Source organism: Elephas maximus, chromosome 19 (genome assembly GCF_024166365.1).
Source record: "Elephas maximus indicus isolate mEleMax1 chromosome 19, mEleMax1 primary haplotype, whole genome shotgun sequence".
NCBI classification, from domain to species: domain Eukaryota; kingdom Metazoa; phylum Chordata; class Mammalia; order Proboscidea; family Elephantidae; genus Elephas; species Elephas maximus.
The window spans coordinates 41,914,241-41,936,743 of record NC_064837.1 but is presented as its reverse complement, the minus strand read 5'-3'; the positions used below and the strand labels follow the sequence as shown (position 1 = coordinate 41,936,743).

General features: G+C 40.5%; 1 protein-coding gene across 1 annotated transcript in view; it reads right to left on the bottom strand.

Moving 5' to 3' along the window:
* Positions 1–22,503, bottom strand: part of CA10 (carbonic anhydrase 10) — a 543,538-nt gene that overhangs the window by 307,621 nt on the left and 213,414 nt on the right. Inside the window, exon 4 of the mRNA XM_049861343.1 lies at positions 17,192–17,334. Coding sequence (XP_049717300.1) covers positions 17,192–17,334 — 143 coding nt within the window. The remainder of the gene's footprint in view (positions 1–17,191; positions 17,335–22,503) is intronic.

Here is a 22,503-nt window from a genome sequence, read left to right as displayed (position 1 = left end):
TTTGTCAGAAATTAATATTGCCAGTCCTGCTCTTTTTTGATTGTTGTTTGCTTGATATATTTTTTTCCATCCTTTGAGTTTTAGTTTGTTTGTGTCTCTAAGTCTAAGGTGTGTCTCTTGTAGGCAGCATATAGACGGGTCTTGTTTTTTAATCCATTCTGCCACTCTCTCTCTCTTTTTTGGTGCATTTAGTGCATTTACATTCAGGGTAATTATGGATAGGAATGAATTTAGTGCTATCATTTTGATGTCTTTTTTTGTGTGTTGACGGTTTCTTTTTCCCACTTGATTTTATGTGCTGAGTAGATTTTCTTTATATATTGTCCTTTCTTCATATTTGTTGTTGTTGATTTTGTTTCTGCTGAGTCTGTATTTTTCCCTTGCATTTTATTTTGATGAGTAGGATAGTTTGTCTTCTTTGTGGTTACCTTATTATTTTCCCCTATTTTTCTAAATTTAAAACTAACTTATTTCTTTTTATCCCCATATCTTCCTCTCCATACAGAAGGTGTATGATCACATTTCTTAGTCTCTGTTTATTATTTTAATGTTGTCTTCTTTTATATAATAACATCGCCATTACCCCGTGTTGGGCTTTTTTTTTTTTTTAAATCTTGCTTTGTTTTTTGGATTTCCCTGTCTGGGTTGACTTCTGGTTGCTCTGACCAGTGTTGTAGTCTTGGTTTGATACCTGATATTATTGATTTTCTAACCAAAGAACTCCCTTCTGTATTTCTTGTAGTTTTGGTTTGGTTTTTACGAATTCCCTCAACTTGTGTTTATCTGGAAATGTCTTAATTTCACCTTCATATTTAGGAGACAGTTTTGATGGATATATGATTTTTGGCAGGCAATTTTTTTCCTTCAATTTTTTTAATATGTCATCCCATTGCCTTCTTGCCTGCATGGTTTCTGCTGAGTAGTCCGAGTTTATTCTTATTGGCTCTCCTTGGTAGGTGACTTTTCTTTTATCCCTTGCAGCTCTTATAATTGTCTCTTTATCTTTGGTTTTGGCAAGCTGATTATAATGTATCTTGGTGACTTTCTTTTAAGATCTACCTTATGTGGAGTTCGATGAGCATATTGGATAGATATCTTCTCATCTTTCACAATATCAGCGAAGTTTTCTGCCAACAAATCCTCAACAATTTTCTCTGTATTTTCTGTTATCCCTCCCTGTTCTGGTACTCCAATCACTCGTAGGTTATTTCTCTTGATAGAGTCCCACATGATTCTTAACGTTTCTTCATTTTTTAAAATTCTTTTATCTGATTTTTCTTCAAATATATTAGTGCCAAGTGATTTATCTTCAAGTTCAGAAATTCTAGCTTCTACTTGCTCAGTTGTGCTCCTCTGACTTTCTACTGAGTTATCTAATTCTGTAATTTTATTGTTAATCTTCTGAATTTCTGATTGCTGTCTCTCTATGGATTTTTCCAGCTTATTAAACTTTTCATTATGTTCCTGAATAATCTTTCTAATTTCTTCAGTTGCTTTATCTGTGTGTTCCTTGGCTTGTTCTGCATATTGCCTCATTTCCTTCCTGATGTCTTGAAGGGTTCTGTATATTAAACTTTTGTATTCTGCATCTGGTAATTCCAGGAATGCACTTTCATCTAGAAGATCCCTGGATTCTTTGTTTTGAGAGCCTGTTGAGGTGATCATGGCCTGTTTCTTTATGTGACTTGATGTTGGCTGTTGTCTCCGAGCCATCTATAAGTTATTGTATTAGTTTATGCTTGCTTACTGTGTCGTAGCTGCTTGCTTTGTTTTGTTTTGGTATACCCCTATGGATTGCTTGAGTGAGCTAGCTTGATTATTTTTGCCTTTGGAGCTCTGGTGTCCTCTCCCCAGCTGGCTAGAGCTGTTATCCAGTATATCAGTCTAGGAGTCCATTTAGTTTTTTGTATGAATTTAGTTCAGTTTCGAGGTAGGTGATCATCAAGTGTGTGGTACAGGCTCTGTCCTACAGTCTTAGAGGGGCAGGGGTGATTGGCTTATATACCGGTATCTGATTGCTGCATGGGGTCACGCTCTGAACAAGGCAGGGGGCTGAGAACTGACCCCCAAGTGTCTCTGAGGAAAATGCGTCTCTGTTCCCTAGAGCATGCTGGTGGGTGGGTTCTGCAGAGGGACCATGGGCACCCCAAGTTTTCCTTGTAAGGTCTGGAGGTACCAGTTACCTTTGGACCCCTGTTGCGGGTGGCTGGGTGACCTGAGTGGAGCTACCAGTCCTTAGGTACCTGTTGTGGGTAGGTGAGGACCTTGTTTAATAGGCAAAGCAATATCAAACGTCAAACACCCATGTCTCCACCACACAGCTGAAATGGTTGGAGTTTGCCAACAAGGGCCTATTCTCCGGAAATAGGCACACACAGGTCCATGCAGAAGGGAAAGGTGCTTAAGGTCCGCGGACGGTTTATGCCTGGACAGGAGCCGCTTCTGTCCTGAGCTCCCTCAGTTAATGGAGCTAGCAAATTATCTTTTCCCCCCAGTTGGAAATTTTTTCCTTCCCCATGGCCGGGAGGACGGCTCCAGGTGCTCACCAGGGTCTATCTCAGGCCCAGGGATTCAGCCGCTGAAGCTGGGTTGGGGTGGGGGGGAGGGGTAAAATATACACTAGTACTTAGCTTTTGCCGAGAGCGTCCTTCTCCTCAGATTCCAGAGGTGTGAATGGGCTGTGTGGCTGGCTGCTTCTCCCTGAGGAAACTGCGGCCCAACGCTAGGACCAGCCTGCTGTCAACGCCGCTCCAGGAATGGTGCCTGAGGGCTCCCGGCGATTCAGGTCTGGTAACTCCTCTCCACTTCTGAACAGCCTCTTCCTCCCCCTGCCCCTCAGTTCATTGTCTAAGCTTGCCTTTGATGCTCAGGGCTCCCAGCTTGTCACAAATATACTTGTTTCACTTGTTTTTTCGGGTCTTTGTTGTAAAGAGGGCTAAGGGAAGTGTCTGTCTATTCCATCTTGGCTCCGCCCTCCATAGGGTTTTTGACTTTCCTGAAGTGATTGCCAGGCCTTTCTCCTGAGGTGCCTGTGGGTGGACTCACACCTCTAACCTTTCAGTTAGCAGTCGAGGGTGTTTATGCTTTACTTTACCCAGGGACTTCTAAGTCCACTAGTTGCTTAGATGTTCAATTGTTTATAATGTATAACCCAATGCCGTTGAGTTATAGACCTTCCGAATCCGATATTTCATTATAACTTTTCAGATTTAATGTAGTTCTTTTGTTTCAGAAAGATAGAGCTTAGAAGAAAATGAGCATTTTCTTAAGTCCTTTAAACAGTATCTACCTTGTTTTTTTCTGAGGTGGTGTTATTTATTTTTAATTTTCAGACTGAAGATATACAATTTCTAGGCAATGATATCCCTTTAATAGAACTCAAAGTCTCTAAAGTTCATCTAGGGACAGTTTTGCTGGTCTATCCAGCCAAATGATCAGGCTTACAAGGAGTAAATTGGCCAATTTCAGAGCCTGCTTGGAAAGAATGCACAACTGATTCCGGTTTTAATGTCAAAATCAAAAACTTCTCTTGGGCATGTGACTATTGGTTCTGTTGCCCAGGTGCTCTGATAGTTTTATCATTTTGATTGTGATGGAGCCACTTGTTCTGGGCTGCTTGAGAGCTGAGCTAGCTGGAGAGAAGTCTGCAAAAATTAGGTCATGGTTTTTCCTTTCCTCCTCTTCTTCTTCTCCCTGAATTTAGATGGATGGCAAGAGAGCTGAGCTGCAAGCAGTACATGTGAATAAGACATTGTGTTGTCTATTTTTAAAGACACAGTTAATTTGTAAATGCCTGTTAGTTACATCTGCAGGATCCTGTAACCAGGAAACTAAGATGGTACTGTGTGACAGACATGTAACTTGTGAGGTTCCTGGAGGGCTTTCTCCCATCTAGAAATTCATCTGCCTGTAAATTCATTAAGCATCTCGAGGTAATTTTCCCCATATTCTCTTACAAGGAGCCCTGGTGGTGCAATGGTTAAGTGCTCCAGCTGCTAACCAAAAGGTCAGCAGTTTGAACCCACATTTGGCTCCTGGGGAGTAAAGACCTGGTGACCTGCTCCTGTAAAGAGATTACAGCCTAGGAAACCCTGTGGGGCAGTTCTGTCCTGTCATAGGGTCACTATGAGTTGGAATCGACTGAACGACACTGAATAACAATAACATAGTCACTTATAAAAAGAATATAAAGGTGTTTCAGTTCACAGCTTTCTTTAGGATTCGCCTGTGGTCCTGGACTCTGTCAACCTCATGAATTCACTATGATACAGAACCACTACTATAGCAAGGAAGGGATAACTTGAATTTTCTCTAATTTGCATACTGTCACTCAAATTATACAACTGTTGATCTTTCTGAGTTTAGTTAAAATGTTCAGTGAAAGGGGAAAGCCGATTCCATTTTTTTTTTTAATTTTTATTGAGCTTCAAGTGAACGTTTACAAATCAAGTCAGTCTGTCACATATAAGTTTATATACACCTTACTCCATACTCCCACTTTCTCTCCCCCTAAGGAGTCAGCCCTTCCAGTCTCTCCTTTCGTGACAATTTTGCCAGCTTCCAACCCTCTCTACCCTCCCATCCCCCCTCCAGACAGGAGATGCCAACACAGTCTCAAGTGTCCACCTGATACAAATAGCTCACTCTTCTTCAGCATCTCTCTCCTACCCACCATCCAGTCCCTTCCATGTCTGATGAGTTGTCTTGGGGTATGGTTCGTGTCCTGGGCCAACAGAAGGTTTGGGGACCATGACCGCCGGGATTCCTCTAGTCTCAGTCAGACCATTAAGTCTGGTCTTTTTGTGAGAATTTGGGGTCTGCATCCCACTGATCTCCCGCTCCCTCAGGAGTTCTCTATTGTGCTCCCTGTCAGGGCAGTCATCAGTTGTGGCTGGGCACCAACTAGCTCTTCTGGTCTCAGGATGATGTAAGTCTCTGGTTCATGTGGCCCTTTCTGTCTCTTGGGCTCATAGTTATCGTGTGACCTTGGTGTTCTTCATTCTCCTTTGATCCAGGTGGATTGAGACCAATTGATGCATCTTAGATGGCCGCTTGTTAGCATTTAAGACCCCAGACGCCACATTTCAAAGTGGGATGCAGAATGTTTTCATAATAGAGTTATTTTGCCAATTGACTTAGCAGTCCCCTTAAACCATGGTCCCCAAGCCCCCGCCATTGCTCCACTGACCTTTGAGGCATTCAGTTTATCCCGGAAACTTCTTTGCTTTTGGTCCAGTCCATTTGAACTGACCTTCCACGCATTGAGTATTGTCCTTCCCTTCACCTAAAGTAGTTCTTATCTACTAACTAATCAGTACGATTCCACTTTTGATACAGAAGAGAAAGGGCAGAGGTTCCTCAGTCATAGGTCCTCAGGACCAGGAGGAAGGACAAAGAAAGGGAAAAGGGGAAAGGGACAGAGAAGATTGGAGAGAAGGACTGGAGAAGGATGGGAAGAAAAGAAGAGGAAGCAAGAGAGATGGAGACAAGGAGAAAAAATGAAGAGTGGATCAGAGAGAGTAGAGGAACAAGAAACAGGAAAGAAAAACAAAGCCTTTTCTAATATTTGCCAGACCCAGAGCTGTCGAGTCGATTCCGATTCATAGCGACCCTATAGTGGCGCAGTGGTTAAGTGCTACCACTGCTAATCAAAGGGTCGGCAGTTTGTAATCCACCAGACGCTCCTTGGAAACTCTATGAGGCAGTTCTACTCTGTCCTATAGGGTCGCTATGAGTGATAATATTTGCCAGAGGAGTAAAGAATTAGAGAATATTAGATACCTTCATAAAATACTAAAGCCAACATCCAGGTGTTTCCTTGGGAGACCTGCCTAATGACTCTGCAGTGATTTTCTGCGCAATGTCAACAGGTAAACATTACAAAGGGGCTGTCAAGACAGTGTGCAGTAACTCTCAGCCCGGATCTGAACTCAGTAATGGTGCACAAGAACCCAATACCCACAACAGAATGCCTTTGCTCTGAATCTATTCCCCAGTTTAGGAGCTAGGACACAGCATCTTGGTCTTTCGTGGTTTGCTTATCTTTCATCGCTTTTCAATACTACGCACTGAAACCTTCCACTCGTTGCAAAAAGCTCTGCTCTGAGCATAAACACAATTACTTCAGTCTCATTCCTTTACCTTTAATCAAACTCCTTTCTTGTAACATTCATTTTGCCCTGAATCCTCCATTCTAGCTATTCAGAGCAAAATAGCCTAAAGGAGAGCCTTACATCTGAAACTTTGAGCCACAGTTTTGATAGAGGTTGAAAAGAGGAGGATGCAAGTTTCCCCCAAACCAATGCCAATGCTTTAAATAAGGGGGTTTTTCTTCAGGAGAATTTACATTCCAGTTAGGAGTCCCTCAGTGGTGGGACCAGTTAATACACTCAGCTGCTACCCAAAAGTTTCAAGGTTCGAATCCACCTCAGAATAAAGGTCTGATGGAAAATCAGCCATTGAAAACCCTACAGAGCACAGTTCTTTTCTCACATATACGGGTGCCATCAAGTCGGAATTGATTCAATGGCAACTGGTCCTGGTAATATCCCAGTTAAACCTTCATTCTGGGGTCAGCCTCAAGCAAATATATTCCAAATGTTCTGTCTAATGGTGCTTTATACAGAATCGAAGGGTTTCCAGGTTGGAGGAAGTTCTCAGGTCAAGTCAAGGCTCTCTTCTGATGCGTGAGCGCATTCTACAATCTCAAGTGTCTGTCAGCGCCTGCCAGAGCTCTTTTTGTGCTAGGCTTCACAATGAAACACAAGGAGGCCTTTCAATTTTCACACAGCTCTAATTCTTATTTTAAATTGAAGTTTTGTCCAACCACCTGGTTCCAAAGACCAGGGCTAGTTCTCTGTGTCTGTGGCTACACAGGAGAGATACGATGAGAAGACAGCTGTAATGTCTCCTTAAAATATTTTCCTTTCAGATTGATAAACCAAAAACAAGACAAAACAAAAACCCAAAAAAACAAACCCATTGCCATTGAGTCGATTCTGATGCACAGTGACCCTATAGGACAGTGTAGAACTGCCCCACAGGGTTTCCAAGAAGCGGCTAGTGGATTCAAACTGCCAAGCTTTTAGTTAGCAGCTGAATTCTTAACCACTGTGCCACCAGGGCTCCTTCAGATAGGTAGATAGAACTGAATGTAGAACATTTTGATTTTTCTCATCACAACTTTGTTCCTTTCTTCTGTACCTCATTTTGTCAATGTCCTTTCCATTAGTTAATCTTATAATCAGCACTGGAGGAACTGGCTGTAATATCCAAAATTCTGTCTTTTCAGTGAAGGGTATTATAGTACTATGAGCTGACTTACCATTGACATAGTACCTTCTGTACTATGTAATTAGGCTGAATTTGTGTCTTGGCATCTTCCCTGTGCTATTTACTCATACTGAGTGTATTCTCCATTAACTTCCTCTACTTTTTCACTTGCAGTGTCCTTACAGCAGATCTCGTCCAGCCTCAATCTGTGCAGCTTTTTATAAATATACCCCTGAGAGTAAAGCTGTACCATTTTGCCTACTGAACTTCAACTTTTTGGACTGGGGATACAGGCAAGATAGTACTGAACTGTTATTCTGTCAAAGAGTTGCAATGGTTTCTATTCTATCTTCATGTCATTTTGTGTCCCTATCCAAGCCCCCAAATAAATGTTTTGAATGGGAGCGTGCTCAAGACAAAGCAATAGATGGTTATTCACTATTCGCTTTGTTGCACGTCCACCCAATGGCACTGTCTTCCAGCATGCTTCATTCCATTTGAAATGTTATCAAATGTTTTACTGAAATTTGCATATGCTTTGAGTTTCCCAACTGGAGTTTCACGGAACTGTGTTCCAGGGGATGAAGGTAGGTGTTGTATAAAATAATAAATAAATAAGTATATCAAAGCTCAAATAAATCTAGAAAAGCTGGGTAAACAAGTTCTCCCTGAGAACATTGCAGAGCCTTTAATATGCTAATGTGCTTTGAGACAACAAGGGAGGTGTAGGATGCCCTGGTGGCACAACGGTTAAGCTCTCGACTGCTAATGGAAAGGTTGCCGGTTCAAACCCACCCAGTGGCTCTGCAGGGGAAACCCATGGTGATCTGTTCCTGTAAAGATTACAACCTAGGAAATCTTACGGGGCAGTTCTACTCTGTCACTGTCATGTGGGTCACTACGAGTCGAAAATTGACTCGATGGCATACAACAACAATAGAATGCAAAATGCCCCTGTTTGTAAAGGGTCTTCTTCAGTGGTGCAGAGTTGAGTAAGTGCTCTTTAGCTGAAGTCTAGAAAATGCTGGTTACACCTCCCATGACCTACCAGACTCCTGATCCTGTTCCAAAAGGAAGTGATGTGAGTCTGGCAAAACTGTCCTTAGTGATCCCTGGCTGGTTCCCATGGGCTCTGCTTCCATTTCGAGCAGGTTTTGGATTATTTCTCCACAGCTATGTAATCTCACTTCATCTCTTAGTATTGATTCTATTTGAACATGAGTATCTTTTTTTTTTTAATTGTGCTTTAGGTGAAAGTTTAGAGAGCAAATAAGTTCTCATTAAACAGTTAATACACATATTGTTTTGTGACATTGGTTGCCAGCCCCGTTACAAGTTGACACTCTCCCCTTCCTTGATCTTGGGTTCCCCATTTCCATTTGTCCAGTTTTCCTGTCTCCTCCTCCCTTCTCGTCCTTGCTCTCGGGCTGGTATGCCCATTTGGTCTCGTACACATGGTTGAACTATGTGTGTTATTGTTTGTTTTATAGGCCTGCCTAATCTTTGGCTAAAGGGTGAACCTCGGGAGTGAATTTAGTACTCAGTTAAAAGGGTGTCTGGGGCCATACCCTTGGAGTTTCTTCAGTCTCTGCCAGATCAGTAATTTTGGTCTTTTTTATTTTTGGTAAGTATGAATTTTCTTCATTTTTCTCCAGGTCTGTTGGGGATCCTTTATTGTGATCCCTGTCAGAGCTGTTGGAGTTGGTAGCAAGGCACCATCTAGGTGTGCTGGACTCAGTCTGGTGGAGGCTGTGGTAGTTGTGGTCCATTAGTCCTGTGGACTAAACTCTCCCTTGTGTCTTTGGTTTTCTTCATTCTCCCTTGCTTCAGACCGGGGTGGGACCAGTGGAGTATCTTAGATGGCCGCTCACAAGCTTTTAAGATCCCAGATGCTACTCACCAAAGTAGGATGTAGAACATTTTCCCAGTCTCTAGCCTATCCTTTTTACTCTTTTGGCGAAGTCTTTTGATGAGTGTAAGTGTTTAATTTTTAGAAGATCCCAGTTGTCTAGCTTATCTTCTGGTGTTTGTGGATTGTTATTTATGGTTTGTATTCTGTTTATGCAGTGTATTAGGGTCTCTAGCATTGACCCTATTTTTTCTTCTATTATCTTTACAGGTTTTGGTTTTATATTTAGGTCTTTGATTCATTTTGAATTAGTTTTTGTGTATGGTGTGAGGTATGGGTCCTGTTTCACTTTTTTGCATATGGACATCTAGTTTTGCTAGCACCATTTGTTAAAAAGACTGTATTTTCCCCATTTGTCAGACTTTGGGCCTTTGTTGAAGATCAGGTGACCGTAGGGGGATGGATTTACATCTGTGTTCTCAATTCTGTTCCGTTGATCAATGTGTCTGTCATTGTACTAATACCAGGCCGTTTTGACTACTGTAGCTGTATAGTAGGTTCTGAGGTCAGGCAGTGAGAGTACTCCTACTGTATTCTTCTTCAATAGTGCTTTACTTAAGGCCTCTTTCCTTTCCATATAAAGTCAATGAGTAGTTTTTCCATCTCATTAAAGAATGCTGTTGGTAGTTGGATTGGGATTGCATTGTATTTGTAGATTGTTTGGTTAGAATCGACATTTCCACAATGTTGAGTTTCGTTCTGCACTTTATTCCCTCTGAAACCATTTCTAAAAGTTATTTCCCTTTTTGTCCTCCTCCGTGGCTGTAAGTCTTTTCTCCCACATCAATTACATGCCATTTAAAAACATTATTTCTCACAGAACTCCCCATGCAGCCACATCAGTATCTTCCGCTCCTACCAGTTCATTTTTCTCTATCATCTTTTGTAATTGTATTAACATAATTTCATTTTTAAGAGCTTCCCAATCCTCTTGAGTCATCTTTCATGAGGCAATGAAAGCATAACTATTTTAACTACGGTATTTGAAAAATCTGCTTCTGGAATGCTTACTATCCATGTCTGATAATACTTTGTTTATTTTACTTTGGCTACCATCATTTCTGATAACATATCCTGTTTGTCCTAGACTTACTGTCCACTCCACATCACCAAACTTTTCCTTGTTGATTAGAACTTAATAGAAATAAATAGATCCCTTATAGCTTCCTTCTGAGAAAGGATATTATCAACATGGCCAGTGAAAAAATTTCTCCAACTACAATGTAGATGTGTAATAATTGCGTTCACTTCTTCAGCAGCTCTTAAAGATCTACTCTACCCTATAAATACATATAAAATTATACATATCTGTTCTCTACCAGAGTGCCAGGGTAAAAAGACCCATGGTGCATAACAACAGCCAATGATTTCCAAATCAGTAAGAATACTTATCTATGAAAATGTAACATCAGTTATTGAATACGTCAGTATCATAGCAACATATCTAGATAACAAAGTGGATGTGTCTATCTTTACCTTTTCTTTCAATCTCCCTCATGTGGAGCCAGAACAACTTCATGAAAACTATATTTCATTCTACCTACCTTCCCATGTTTGCTCATATCCTACTGCCTCTATAAAGCTTGCTTGCTTCCAATAAAAATTACTGCCAAAATGATTGATTTGCTAATTAATCATTATACTGCCTCCTTAATAACTATTCCACCATTATCTCAAACAGTTCTTTAAATTCATTTTTTCCATTTAATTTGAGAGTATCTATGTTTTCTCCCCAAATATATCACAAGCATATATAAAGAACATACCTGCCGCACACAAAAAAGCTTAAAACACAGTGATGCAGACATGTTATGACTGACAACGATTAACTGTGGTCAATTAAATTTTGCTATCAGGCTTATGAGGAAATTTTTAAAAAGTAGAAAGGTGGTAAGATTTTAAGCAAAGACGCGAATCGCAATCCTTATTGTTTTTCAGCTTATTTCAACTATATCTTAGGAAAAGTACAATATCTAAAGATTGGTTCTAGTGATAGATTCTGTTGACAGCAAAGTTACGTTTCATCGTGGGACTTACCACATTTTCTCCACCTTCAGTCATACCAACTTTTGAGTAACTGCACTTAAGCCCTTTCCTTGGTAATCAGGGACAGTCTTGGTTCAATTCAAATCAATCAGCACCATCATATATAATCCCAGGGATACAAAATGAAACTATGAAAGTATATTTATTTCAAGGAGCTCTTAATCTACTGGTGAGGCCAGAGCAAGTGAAGCTACTATAGACCAAGGTACAGGTCCTAAAAGAAATACAAGTAAGACTTTTCAGAAGCTGAATGGAGAGATGTCAGAGTCGGCTCAAGGGATGGAGAGCTGTATCATGGAGAAGGTAGCATTGGTGCAATACAGGTTGAATATTAAAAGATAGCAACTAGGATTGCTGAAGCATGTCAGGTGACAGGTATGTTATGGCCAAAGCATGAATCACAGACAGAAGGGAGAAACATTCAGTTAAAAAAAATTTTTTTTTTCCAGTGGGAGCATAAGGTAGGTATATAGTATAAGCTAGATAAGGCTACGGAAAGGAGGTTTGGGGGCCATATTGCAAACGCCTTGAATGCCAGGCTGAGGTGTTTGTATCTAATTTTGATGGTAATGATGGGTTTTATTATCTTATAGTCGTTCATGAGAAACATGGGCATGGTTCATGTAGATAAACCTATAGCATTGTGTTAGATAGATGTCTTCCATTTGCCCCATGGTGCTCTGTGATCTGGAGATTGGTTTGTACAGACTGAATCAACAAGCTCCTTTGGTCTATGGCTTCTCTCCAAAGGGAGCCCTGGCATGAGGCAGAAGAGAAGGAATGTGGTCAGGTCTTATTTTCCCCAGCTCCATTGCTGTGGGTTGCACAGAACTGGCTTCTTCCCTCATTGAAGGTCAGATGGTCCTCTCCACAGCTCTCTCTCTCTCTCTCCAGGTTCTGGTAGCCACTCCTACCCTTAACCTTCAGGCCCAGGGTGGTTATAAATGCTTCCTTTTTTGAAGTTTCAACAACTCTTTCCATTTACGTATTCCATCTATTTCCCAACTGGATGTTCACTGATATGAGCTCCAAGAATTCAGAAGTCAAAAGGAAACTGATTACAATGGTAGGTAGACGTACCAGGGCCTTTTCCTGAGAAACTGTATTCCTGGAATCTACTAAGCAAAAGCTCAAAAACAAAACAACAACCAAAAAAACTAATTTAATAGAGGAAAAGCTTCTTTATTTGAGATACTTGATATTTAGTTATATAGTACTGCTATAATAGAAATACCATAAGTGGATGGCTTTAACAAACAGAAATTTATTATTTCACAGTCTAGGAGACTGGAAGTCCAAATTTAGGGCACTAGCTTCAGGGGAAGGCTTTCTCTCTCTGTTGGCTCTGGGGGAAGGTCATTGTCATCAATCTTCCCCTAGTCTAGGAGCTTCTCAGCACAGGGGCCCTGGGTCCAAAGGATGGGCTGGATGGGAAGTCACATTAGCTGATTTTTAAAGGTGTTCTCACAAATACAAAATGCAGCAAATTTGTGATTAAGTTCACTTTCATCTTTTTCTCACTCTATAAAAAAGAATTTCTCAAGCTGTAATTTTACGAAAGCACCAACAAGTTTTAACAGTGATTTGTTGATTTCTGGTGGTTATTAAACCACCAAAACATTTTAGTTCACGTCTACTGTATTAGTTTCCTTTTTCTGCTGTAACAAATTACCACACACTTAGAGGCTTAAAACAACACAAATCGATGATTTTACATTCTGGAAACTAGATGTCTGAAATCCTTTTGTGCTGTAGGGGAGAACTTTTTTTTGCCTTTTTGAGTTTCTAGAGTCTGCCCGCGTTCCTTGGCTCATGGCCCCACATCACCCTGACCTCTGCTCCATTCTCACATCTCCTCTGACTCTCCTATCTCCATCTTTTCCTTATAAGCAACCTGTGATTCCACTGGACCCACACAGATAATCTCCACATGTCAAGATCCTTAATTTAATCATACCTTTAAAGGTTCTTTTGCCATGTAAGGTAACATATTCACAAGCCGTGCAGGTTAGGATGTGGATACCTTTGGGCGGCAGGGCATTATTCTGTCTACTATAGCTACCAACTCCAAGAATATTTTTGCCCAAAATGGGAAGATAGATTAAAGAACAATAGTTTTTTTTTTCTCTTCAGATTACTGAGTTGTTGCAGGCCTATTACAGAAAATTTAGAAACTTCAGAGAAGTAGAAAGAAAACAATACTACCCTTAATCCCAGACTCTTTTCTATGCATACTGAAACAAAATTGAGATCATTAAGTGGAAAATTGTAGATCCTACCTTTTGCACTTTACATATTATGAGCGATTCTCATGTCATTAACTACTGAGATGTCCATTTTCTTGAAAGAACTAAAAGGTGAAGCAGGATGCCTGAATTAATTTTTGGTTAAAATGGTGGGATCAGCATGGATGTTAGACTCAATTTTAATATATTCTTTCTTCTGTTATATTTTTTAGATCAGTAGAGAGGCTATCTATGTACCATATCTGCTTCGTGAAAGCAAAACTCACCTCTTAACCTAAAACCCTCCAGGGCCCACCTGTAGAAGAGAATGCTGCAGGCAAATATTTGTAAGAAGTACTGTACCCATAATGAGCAAGTCAGGTTATTCGTGCTTCACTCAGGAGTAATCTTCTCACTCTGTATTTTCACTTTCAAACTACTAAGAAGCTTACTTATCTGATCAGCACATTAAAATTAACACACAAACACACCACTCACACTCACTTTGGTCTGGGCAAAAACACACAAAAAAACCAAAACACAAGGGAGGTCAAAATGAGCACGAATTTACACAAGTTCGGTGGCTGACAAGGGTCTCCATCTGTAAAATAGTTGGTCAGGCTTGAAGTGGATGTAAAATACCACTGATATCATAATCCAAATTCTCATATATATAAACTACAAATGATCTGAGACTGTGAAGGAATAATTATCTAGAATACATTAATTAGCTCTTTTATGTTTTTATTTCCCTCTAAGAATTAAATATATATATAATTAAATACATATGTGTGTGTATATACACACACACACACATATATATCATATTGGAGGTTAAGTTTAATGGGGGGCAAAGGTAGCAGGCTGGTTTCAAGCTAGGATTCTCATCTTTGTATATGACCCAACCTTGAAGAGTGTCGTTTAAAAAATGGAATTATTTTGCATTTTGTCCATAAAAGTCCTTTATGTCATATATGGAGCACTGGGGAAAAAACACCTTCTCACAAAAAAAAAAAAGTAAAAAACATTGCAAAAACTATCATTCAAAATAAGCAACTTAAAAGGTGAAAGAAATCTCTTTGCTCAAGTAAATGAATATTGTGCATTATTTCCAAGACACAGTGTGTTTTGATTATCACCTAATCATTATTATTCTCCGTTGTTCTTGTGTTCAGGTTGGATTTTGGCCCTAGTCCATGCCAAGAAAAGCCCTTAACCCACCATTTGAGCCCGATGCCAGGTAAAACACTTTTAAACAAATGCAGTAACACAAATCAGGGGCTAGCGCAGAGCTGCTTCATGGATGTGTTCAGAAGGTACATTTAGACACCAGCAGGAAAAATGCTCCAGGATAAAAATGCGACATAAAACACAGAGTAACTAGGATGTGTTGAACATGATGGTACCCTGCTGACCGCAGACTTAAAAATGCGGCACTTTTCCCAAATTCTACGAAACCTTCTAGTCTTGCAGGGTGGTTTTTCAGCCTTTTGAGTTGTATACACATTTCTTTCAGACAAAACTAAATTCAGGGCAGTTATTTGAATCCTCACTTCCCAAAACAAGCCTCCAACTCATTAAACACCACCTTTAAAAAGCTTGCGAAAACGATTTAGCTGTTGTCTGTCAAGTTTATGCATTGTTCCATTACCAGTCATATCGTCTTACCATCTGTATTTTGTTTTCCACCTTTCACAAATGCAAAGGGAATCATCAGACAGTTCTCAGCTCTTCAAACAGCTGACAATCCAAATCATGCCCGATATAAACATTTACATTGTCAAAAGTAAATGTTTCCAATATTCCAAACTCCAGGGCATTTCAAAATTGATTTGGATCGGGTACAATTTACTGAACTGGAAAGATTAAAAAAAAAATCACTTGTTTTAAAAAAAAGAAAACATGAGTGATTTTTAACACCAGGCTATCTCCCAGTTTTTTCTTTCCCAACCAATTTTAGGGAGAAAGCTGTCTTGGAGTTAGTTTTTTCTTTTTTCCTTTCACATCATTTTCCCCTAAGTTTATCTGATGGGAAATGAAAACTAAATATCTGTTATTTGTGTTAGTTAGCTACCTTTCTGACTGAACTCCCAACAGACGCTTTACTTAAAAACTCTTCAAATGCTTGCCATAACACTTCGGATCCAGCTCCTTAACATGACCTAACGATCTGGCCTTGGCCCTTGGTTCCTCTCCAGCCTTACCTTCCCACCACCCTCTCTTCGCTTTCTGTGCCTTAGCCTTGGGGAAACCTTTCAGGTAATTTCTGGAGTTCAGGTACCAAATTCCATTCTGCCTTGGGGCTTTTTCACTGCTTTTCTCTTGGCCTAGAATACAACTGTTTCTTCCCACGACCCTCTCCAGGAAATAAAGAATGATTAACTTTTAGTCAAAAGCACAACTTTCCCTTCTAAAATGCTGACCAGTGAACTCATACATGCTCCTGGCTTTAAATGAATCTTGTACCTTGTTACAGAGAGGTCTATGTATAACCTATGTCAAGTTCCTTTTAGAGTTTATAAAAATATAACTGCAGATACAGCCATCATTAAAGTAGATTTTCTATGAAATCAGAACAATAAACTAAATGGCCTATATAGGACTTTTCTACAAAAATGATTCCCAAGTCATATTCAAACCAGCACATAAATACTTACAGTTGAATAATCCCAAACACATGCAACATCTTTTAAAATTTGTCTTGTCACTTGAGTCAAAGACACTAACAACTCTTTCATGAGTCATTAGGTTGTTTTTCTTTTCTTGTCTTTGACAGTTATATGGTAGGAAAAAAATTCCAATGTATCAGAAGGGGAAAAAAATATATGATAAAATCAGGGGCAAGTATGGCGAATAGACTATATAAGGGGAGGAGAGCGCAGAGCCCAAATGAATCTAAACCCCGGAGAATCAGTGGCCAGCAGTAACAAAAGCTGTCTATAATTTTAGCCCCAATTTCTTGCACACAAATGATTTTCCGTTCCTCTTGAGTTCACAACAGCTAAATCACCTTCAAGTACAATTTTCCATGTTTTTTTTCCCCCCACCTTCGACAATCTACTCAACAGTAAAAGGTAGCCAAATAGAAATGAACCAGCAAGAGAGATGTTAGCATTCTCTTAGAGAAGACCCTTTGGACACTATGCCCTTCCAGGAATTAAGGAAGAATTCATCATCTGGGGATGGGGGAGGAATGCGGAGTTAGAGGTGAGAATCACAAAGCAGAACTTGGCATTTCTATGTAGAAGCTACCATTCTTAGCCGCCAAGATGCCCCTAAGAAAATTAATTATTGATTTTCTTATAAATCATCTAAGGTGATTTTTGTTTGTTTTTCCTCCCAGGATGATAAACGTCTGATTTTACTTCTGTTAAAAAAAAATTTTTTTTTTTTCACTTTGTTGAGGTTAAAAGAAGCCCCAGTCAAGAGGCTTCTGAGAGCAGTGATTTTTCCCAGTATAACATGCATGGGAAAAGGCAACTGTTTCCTGACCTTCACAGGGTACCAAGGGATAGGACTTTGGGCGACCTCCAAGGGGTGCAGAGTAATTAGAAACATGAGAGTTCGACTGGTCAGGGAGAAAAAGCACAACTTAGACAATTATTTTTGTTGGTAGCAGGCCTGAGGATGGCGATATTCCTAGGTGGAAAGAAAAACTTATCATAGAGATTGAAGCTTGAAGGATCGCCTTTCAAAATCTCCCTGCCCAACTTCACCATGGAAGCCACATGCTGCTTACCTTCCTGCCCCCCGTGTTGATGCGAAGGGGCGTCAGGAAGGGGTCGAAGATCATGTGACTGGTCTCTATGTTGACTGGCGACTGCCGCTTCCCCACAGAGCAAAGATTCCAAGCTGAGTTCACCAATCCCCAGAAAGAAGGAACTAGAAATAAAAAGATATTGTAGAATTAGGCTAGGAGGAAGGCTGGGGAGCTGTGACACAGGAATGGTAAAATCAAGGTTTGCAAAAGTGAGGCATTCAATGGTTTCTACCCATAGAGATTCCTGGGGGTTGCTATGGTATTTTCCTGGCCTGCATCTTGGTCAATTTCTCTGTCTTATGTTCAAAATTTCTCAATGTCATATTTTCTTGTTCTAGGTCCATCTGTCCTGTGGCCTCTTTGTACAATTAGCATTAATGCTTTAATGGGAAGACAGTGTAGTTCAGCTACATCATCTTCACAGTATATATGAGTTACACCAAATATTTAGCTATCCCTGGGTTAATGCAGGAATGATGTGATAGTCAACATTGCTTACTCTATCTAGAAGGTATTCGAGCTTTTCAAAGAATGTGAGGTGTCAGTCTGTGAGTTGTCAAGACCAAATAGAGAGTGAAGTATTTTTACAGCTCCGAATCAATGCTAGACAGGAGTTGGGCAACTTGACTTTCTCCTTGTTTAGTCCAGCACTGTTTCATTCACCTAGTGTACTGGCAACTGAAGAACGTGTTCATTTGATGGGCAGAAAGAATGACATTTAGTGCTGAGCGCAAATATCCAAAGGAAAACCCTCCAGTCGCTTTCAGTGTCAAAGTAAGACAACTATTTGAATAAATTTCTCTGTCAATTTCTAGTCCTATTTTGTCTTTTAAACAGGGTGGAAGGGAGTCAGCATACTAATTTTATGTCAGGCAAGATCAGAGATAAGATCTTCAGCTTTTTCTCACCTCTCTATTTCCAACCAGGCCCTGGATCCATATATCCTTCCTATTCACTCACTCATTCTGAGATTACATAACCATTCATTCACCCATCCATCCACGACATGTATAGTGAGCTTCTACCGCGTATCCAACCCTGGGTAAGGTCCTGAACATACAAGAATGAATTGTGAAGAAATGGAAGCACCATTACCAGACTAGTAACAGATTCAGTCAAGTGTGTTATGGGACTGCCAACCCTCAGTAGCGTGAGGGAGCCGAGGACTTATTCCCGGAGAAGATGAGCTTAACAATTAAGTCACAACTTCATCAATGTACCTATCCTCTCAGAAACTCAATGTAAATGTGTCGTTGTTAGATGCCGTCAAGTCGGTTCCGACTCATAGCGACTCCATGCACAACAAAACGAAACACTGCCCGGTCTGCCCCATTCTTACAATCGTTGCTTTGCTTGAGCTCATTGTTGCAGCCACTGTGTCAATCCACCTCATTGAGGGTCTTCTTTTCCACTGACCCTGTACTTTGCCAAGCATGATGTCCTTCTCCAGGGACTGATCCCTCCTGACAACATGTCCAAAGTATGTAAGACGCAGTCTCACCATCCTTGCTTCTAAGGAGCATTCCGGTTGCACTTCTTCCAAGACAGATTTGTCCGTTCTTTTGGCAGTCCATGGTATATTCAATATTCTTTGCCAATACCACAATTCAAAGGCGTCAGCTCTTCTTCGGTCTTCCTTATTCATTGTCCAGCTTTCACATGTATATGATGTGATAGAAAATACCATGGCTTGGGTCAGGTGCACCTTAGTCTTCAAGGTGACATTTTTGCTCTTCAACACTTTAAAGAGGTCCTTTGCAGCAGATTTACACAATGCAATGTGTCATTTGATTTCTTGACTGCTGCTTCCATGGGTATTGATTGTGAATCCAAGTAAAATGAAACCCTTGACAACTTCAGTCTTTTCTCTGTTTATCATGATGTTGTTCATTTGTCCAGTTGTGAGGATTTTTGCTTTCTTTATGTTGAGGTGTAATCCATATCGAAGGCTGTTGTCTTGGATCTTCATTAGTAAGTGCTTCAAGTCCTTTTCACTTTCAGCAAGCAAGGTTGTATCATCTGCATAACGCAGGTTGTTAATGAGTCTTCCTCCAGTCCCGATGCCCCATATTTCTTCATATAGTCCAGCTTCTTGGATTATTTGCTCAGCATACAGATTGAATAGGTATGGTGAAAGAATACAACCCTGACGCACACCTTTCCTGACTTTAAACCAATCAGGATCCGCTTGTTCTGTCCGAACAACTGCCTCTTGATCTATGTACAGGTTCCTCCTGAGCACAATTAAGTGTTCTGGAATTCCCATTCTTCGCAATGTTATCCATAATTTGTTATGATTCACACAGTCAAATGCCTTCACATAGTCAATAAAACACAGGTAAACATCCTTCCGGTATTCTCTGCTTTCAGCCAGGATTCAGCTGACATTAGCAATGATGTCCCTGGTTCTGTGTACTCTTCTGAAACCAGCCTGAATTTCCGGTAGTTTCCTGTTGACATACTGCTGCAGCCGCTTTTGAATGATCTTCCACAAAATTTTGCTTGTGTGTGATGTTAACGATATTGTTATATAATTTCCACATTCAGTTGGATCACCTTTCTTGGGAATAGGCATAAATATGGATCTCTTCCAGTCAGTTGGCCAGGAAGCTGTCTTCCATATTTCTTGGCATAGACAAGCGAGCACCTCCAGCACTGCATCTGTTTGTTGAAACGTCTCAACAGATATGCCGTCAATTCCTGGAGCCTTGTTTTTCGCCAATGCCTTCAGAGCAGCTTGGACTTCTTCCTTCAGTACCATCGGTTCCTGATCATATGCTGCCTCTTGAAATGGTTGATCATCGACTAATTCTTTTTGGTATAATGACTCTGTGTATTCCTTCCATCTTCTTTTGATGCTTCCTGCGTAGTTTAATATTTTCCCCATAGAATCCTTCACTATTGCAACTCGAGGCTTGAATTTTTTCTTCAGTTCTTTCAGCTTGAGAAACGCCAAGCGTGTTCTTCCCTTTTGGTTTTCTACCTCCAGCTCTTTGCACATGTCATTATAATACTCTGTCTTCTTGAGCCGCCCTTTGAAATCTTCTGTTCAGGTCTTCTACTTCATCATTTCTTCCTTCTGCTTTAGCAGCTTGACTTTCGTGAGCAAGTTTCAGAGTCTCCTCTGACATCCATCTTGGTCTTTTCTTTCTTTCCTGTCTTTTCAATGACCTCTTGCTTTCTTCATGGATGATGTCCTTGATGTCATTCCACAACATGTCTGGTGTTTGGTCACTAGCATTCAATGTGTCAAATCTATTCTTGAGATGGTCTCTAAATTCAGGTGGGATATACTCAAGGTCATATTTTGGCTCTTGTGGACTTGCTCTGATTTTTTTCATTTTCAGCTTGATCTTGCATATGAGCAATTGATGGTCTGTTCCACAGTCGGCCCCTGGCCTTGTTCTGACTGATGATATTGAGCTTTTCCATTGTCTCTTTAGACAGATGTAGTCAATTTGATTCCTGTGTGTTCCATCTGACAAGATCCACGTGAATAGTCACCATTTATGTTGGTAAAAGAAGATATTTGCAATGAAGAAGCCATTGGTCTTGCAAAATTCTATCACTTGATCTCCAGCATTATTTCTATCACCAAGGTCAGATTTTCCAACTACCGATCCTTCTTCTTTGTTTTCAACTTTTGCGTTCCAATCACTAGTAATTATCAATGCATCCTGATTGCATGCTTGATCAATTTCTGACTGCAGCGAAAAGAAAAACTGCATCAGCTGATAAAAATCTTTCTATTTCTTCATCTTTGGCCTTAGCGGTTGGTGTGTAAATTTGAATAACAGTCATATTAACTGGTCTTCCTTATAGGCATATGGATATTATCTTTTCGCTGACAGCGTTGTACTTCAGGACAGATCTTGAAATGTTCTGTCAGTTTGTCGTACTGTGGGGGCTTGAGTGTTGCTGTGATGCTGGAAGCTATGCCATTGATATTCAGCTACCAGCAGGGTCACCCATGGAGGACAGGTTTCAGCTGAGCTTCCAGACTAAGACAGACTAGGAAGGACCCGGCAGTCTACTTCTGAAAAGCATTAGCCAGTGAAAACCTTCTGAATAGCAGTGGAACTTTGTTTGATATACTGCTGGAAGATGAGCCCCCCAGGTTGGAACGCACTCAGAAGATGACTGGGGAAGAGCTGCCTCCTCAAAGTAGAGTTGACCTTAGTGACGTGGATGGAGTAAAGCTTTCAGGGCCTTCGTTTGCTGATGTGGCACGACTCAAACTGAGAAGAAACAGCTGCAAGCATCTATTAATAATCAGAACCTGGAATGTACGAAGTACGAATCTAGGAAAATTGGAAATCATCAAAAATGAAATGGAACGCATAAACATCAATATCCTAGGCATTAGTGAGCTGAAATGGACTGGTATTGGCCATTTTGAATTGGACAATCACATAGTCTGCAATGTAAATGTAACAGCATTTAATTTACAGCAGTCTTCATTTCCTTATATCACAGCTGGAGAAAACTGAGGCAAGGGAAAACCATTGCTGTTGAGTTGATTCTGATTCATAGCGACCCTACGTGACAGCATAGAACTGCCCCAAGGAGCAGCTGGTAGATTTGAACTGCTGACCTTCTGGTAAGCAGCTGAGCTCTTAAACCACTGCGTCGCTAGGACTCCTTAGGAAACTAATAGAACTCTTTGTCTTTAAAACTCTGATTCAATAGCCTCTGACAATCAGGACATCTATAATGTCCGGGGGAGCCTTCTCTGGAAGGCAGCTGTGTGATAACCGTAGTTACAGCTGGTGCACATTGCATTTCATATACTCCCATGAAAATCACTAACAGAAATAATTCCAACCCCGTAAATGGATTGCAAGACTGCTGTTATAGGGCAATGTGGGCAGGCAAATGCTGCTGTGCCTTTCCAATAAACTTCATACTCAAAAGTCCCTCACGAAAATACAAACGGCAAAAACTTTATGTGAACATCTGCCTTTGCTTTTTTCGGGCATGGGGTTCTTTATGACAAACAGTTTTGGGGTTTTATATCCCCACTTCACTGTCAAGGCCTATGTGTCTGGTTCTAACCACCTGCTCACCCAACTGAGGAACAATCGAGAAACAATCTCCCCTGCTCAGCTGTGTCCCTCATTAGCTCCACTCCTAAAGGCATGTCTATCTAAGTTTATTCACTGGATTGCTGATTATATTTCAGCCATAAATGAACAGCCTTTCAGAAGCAGAAGGCACCTTAGAAATCATCCATTCTAAATGCATACGTGGAATTAAGGCCTAAACCCAGAAAGGCAAATTGATCAGTCTAA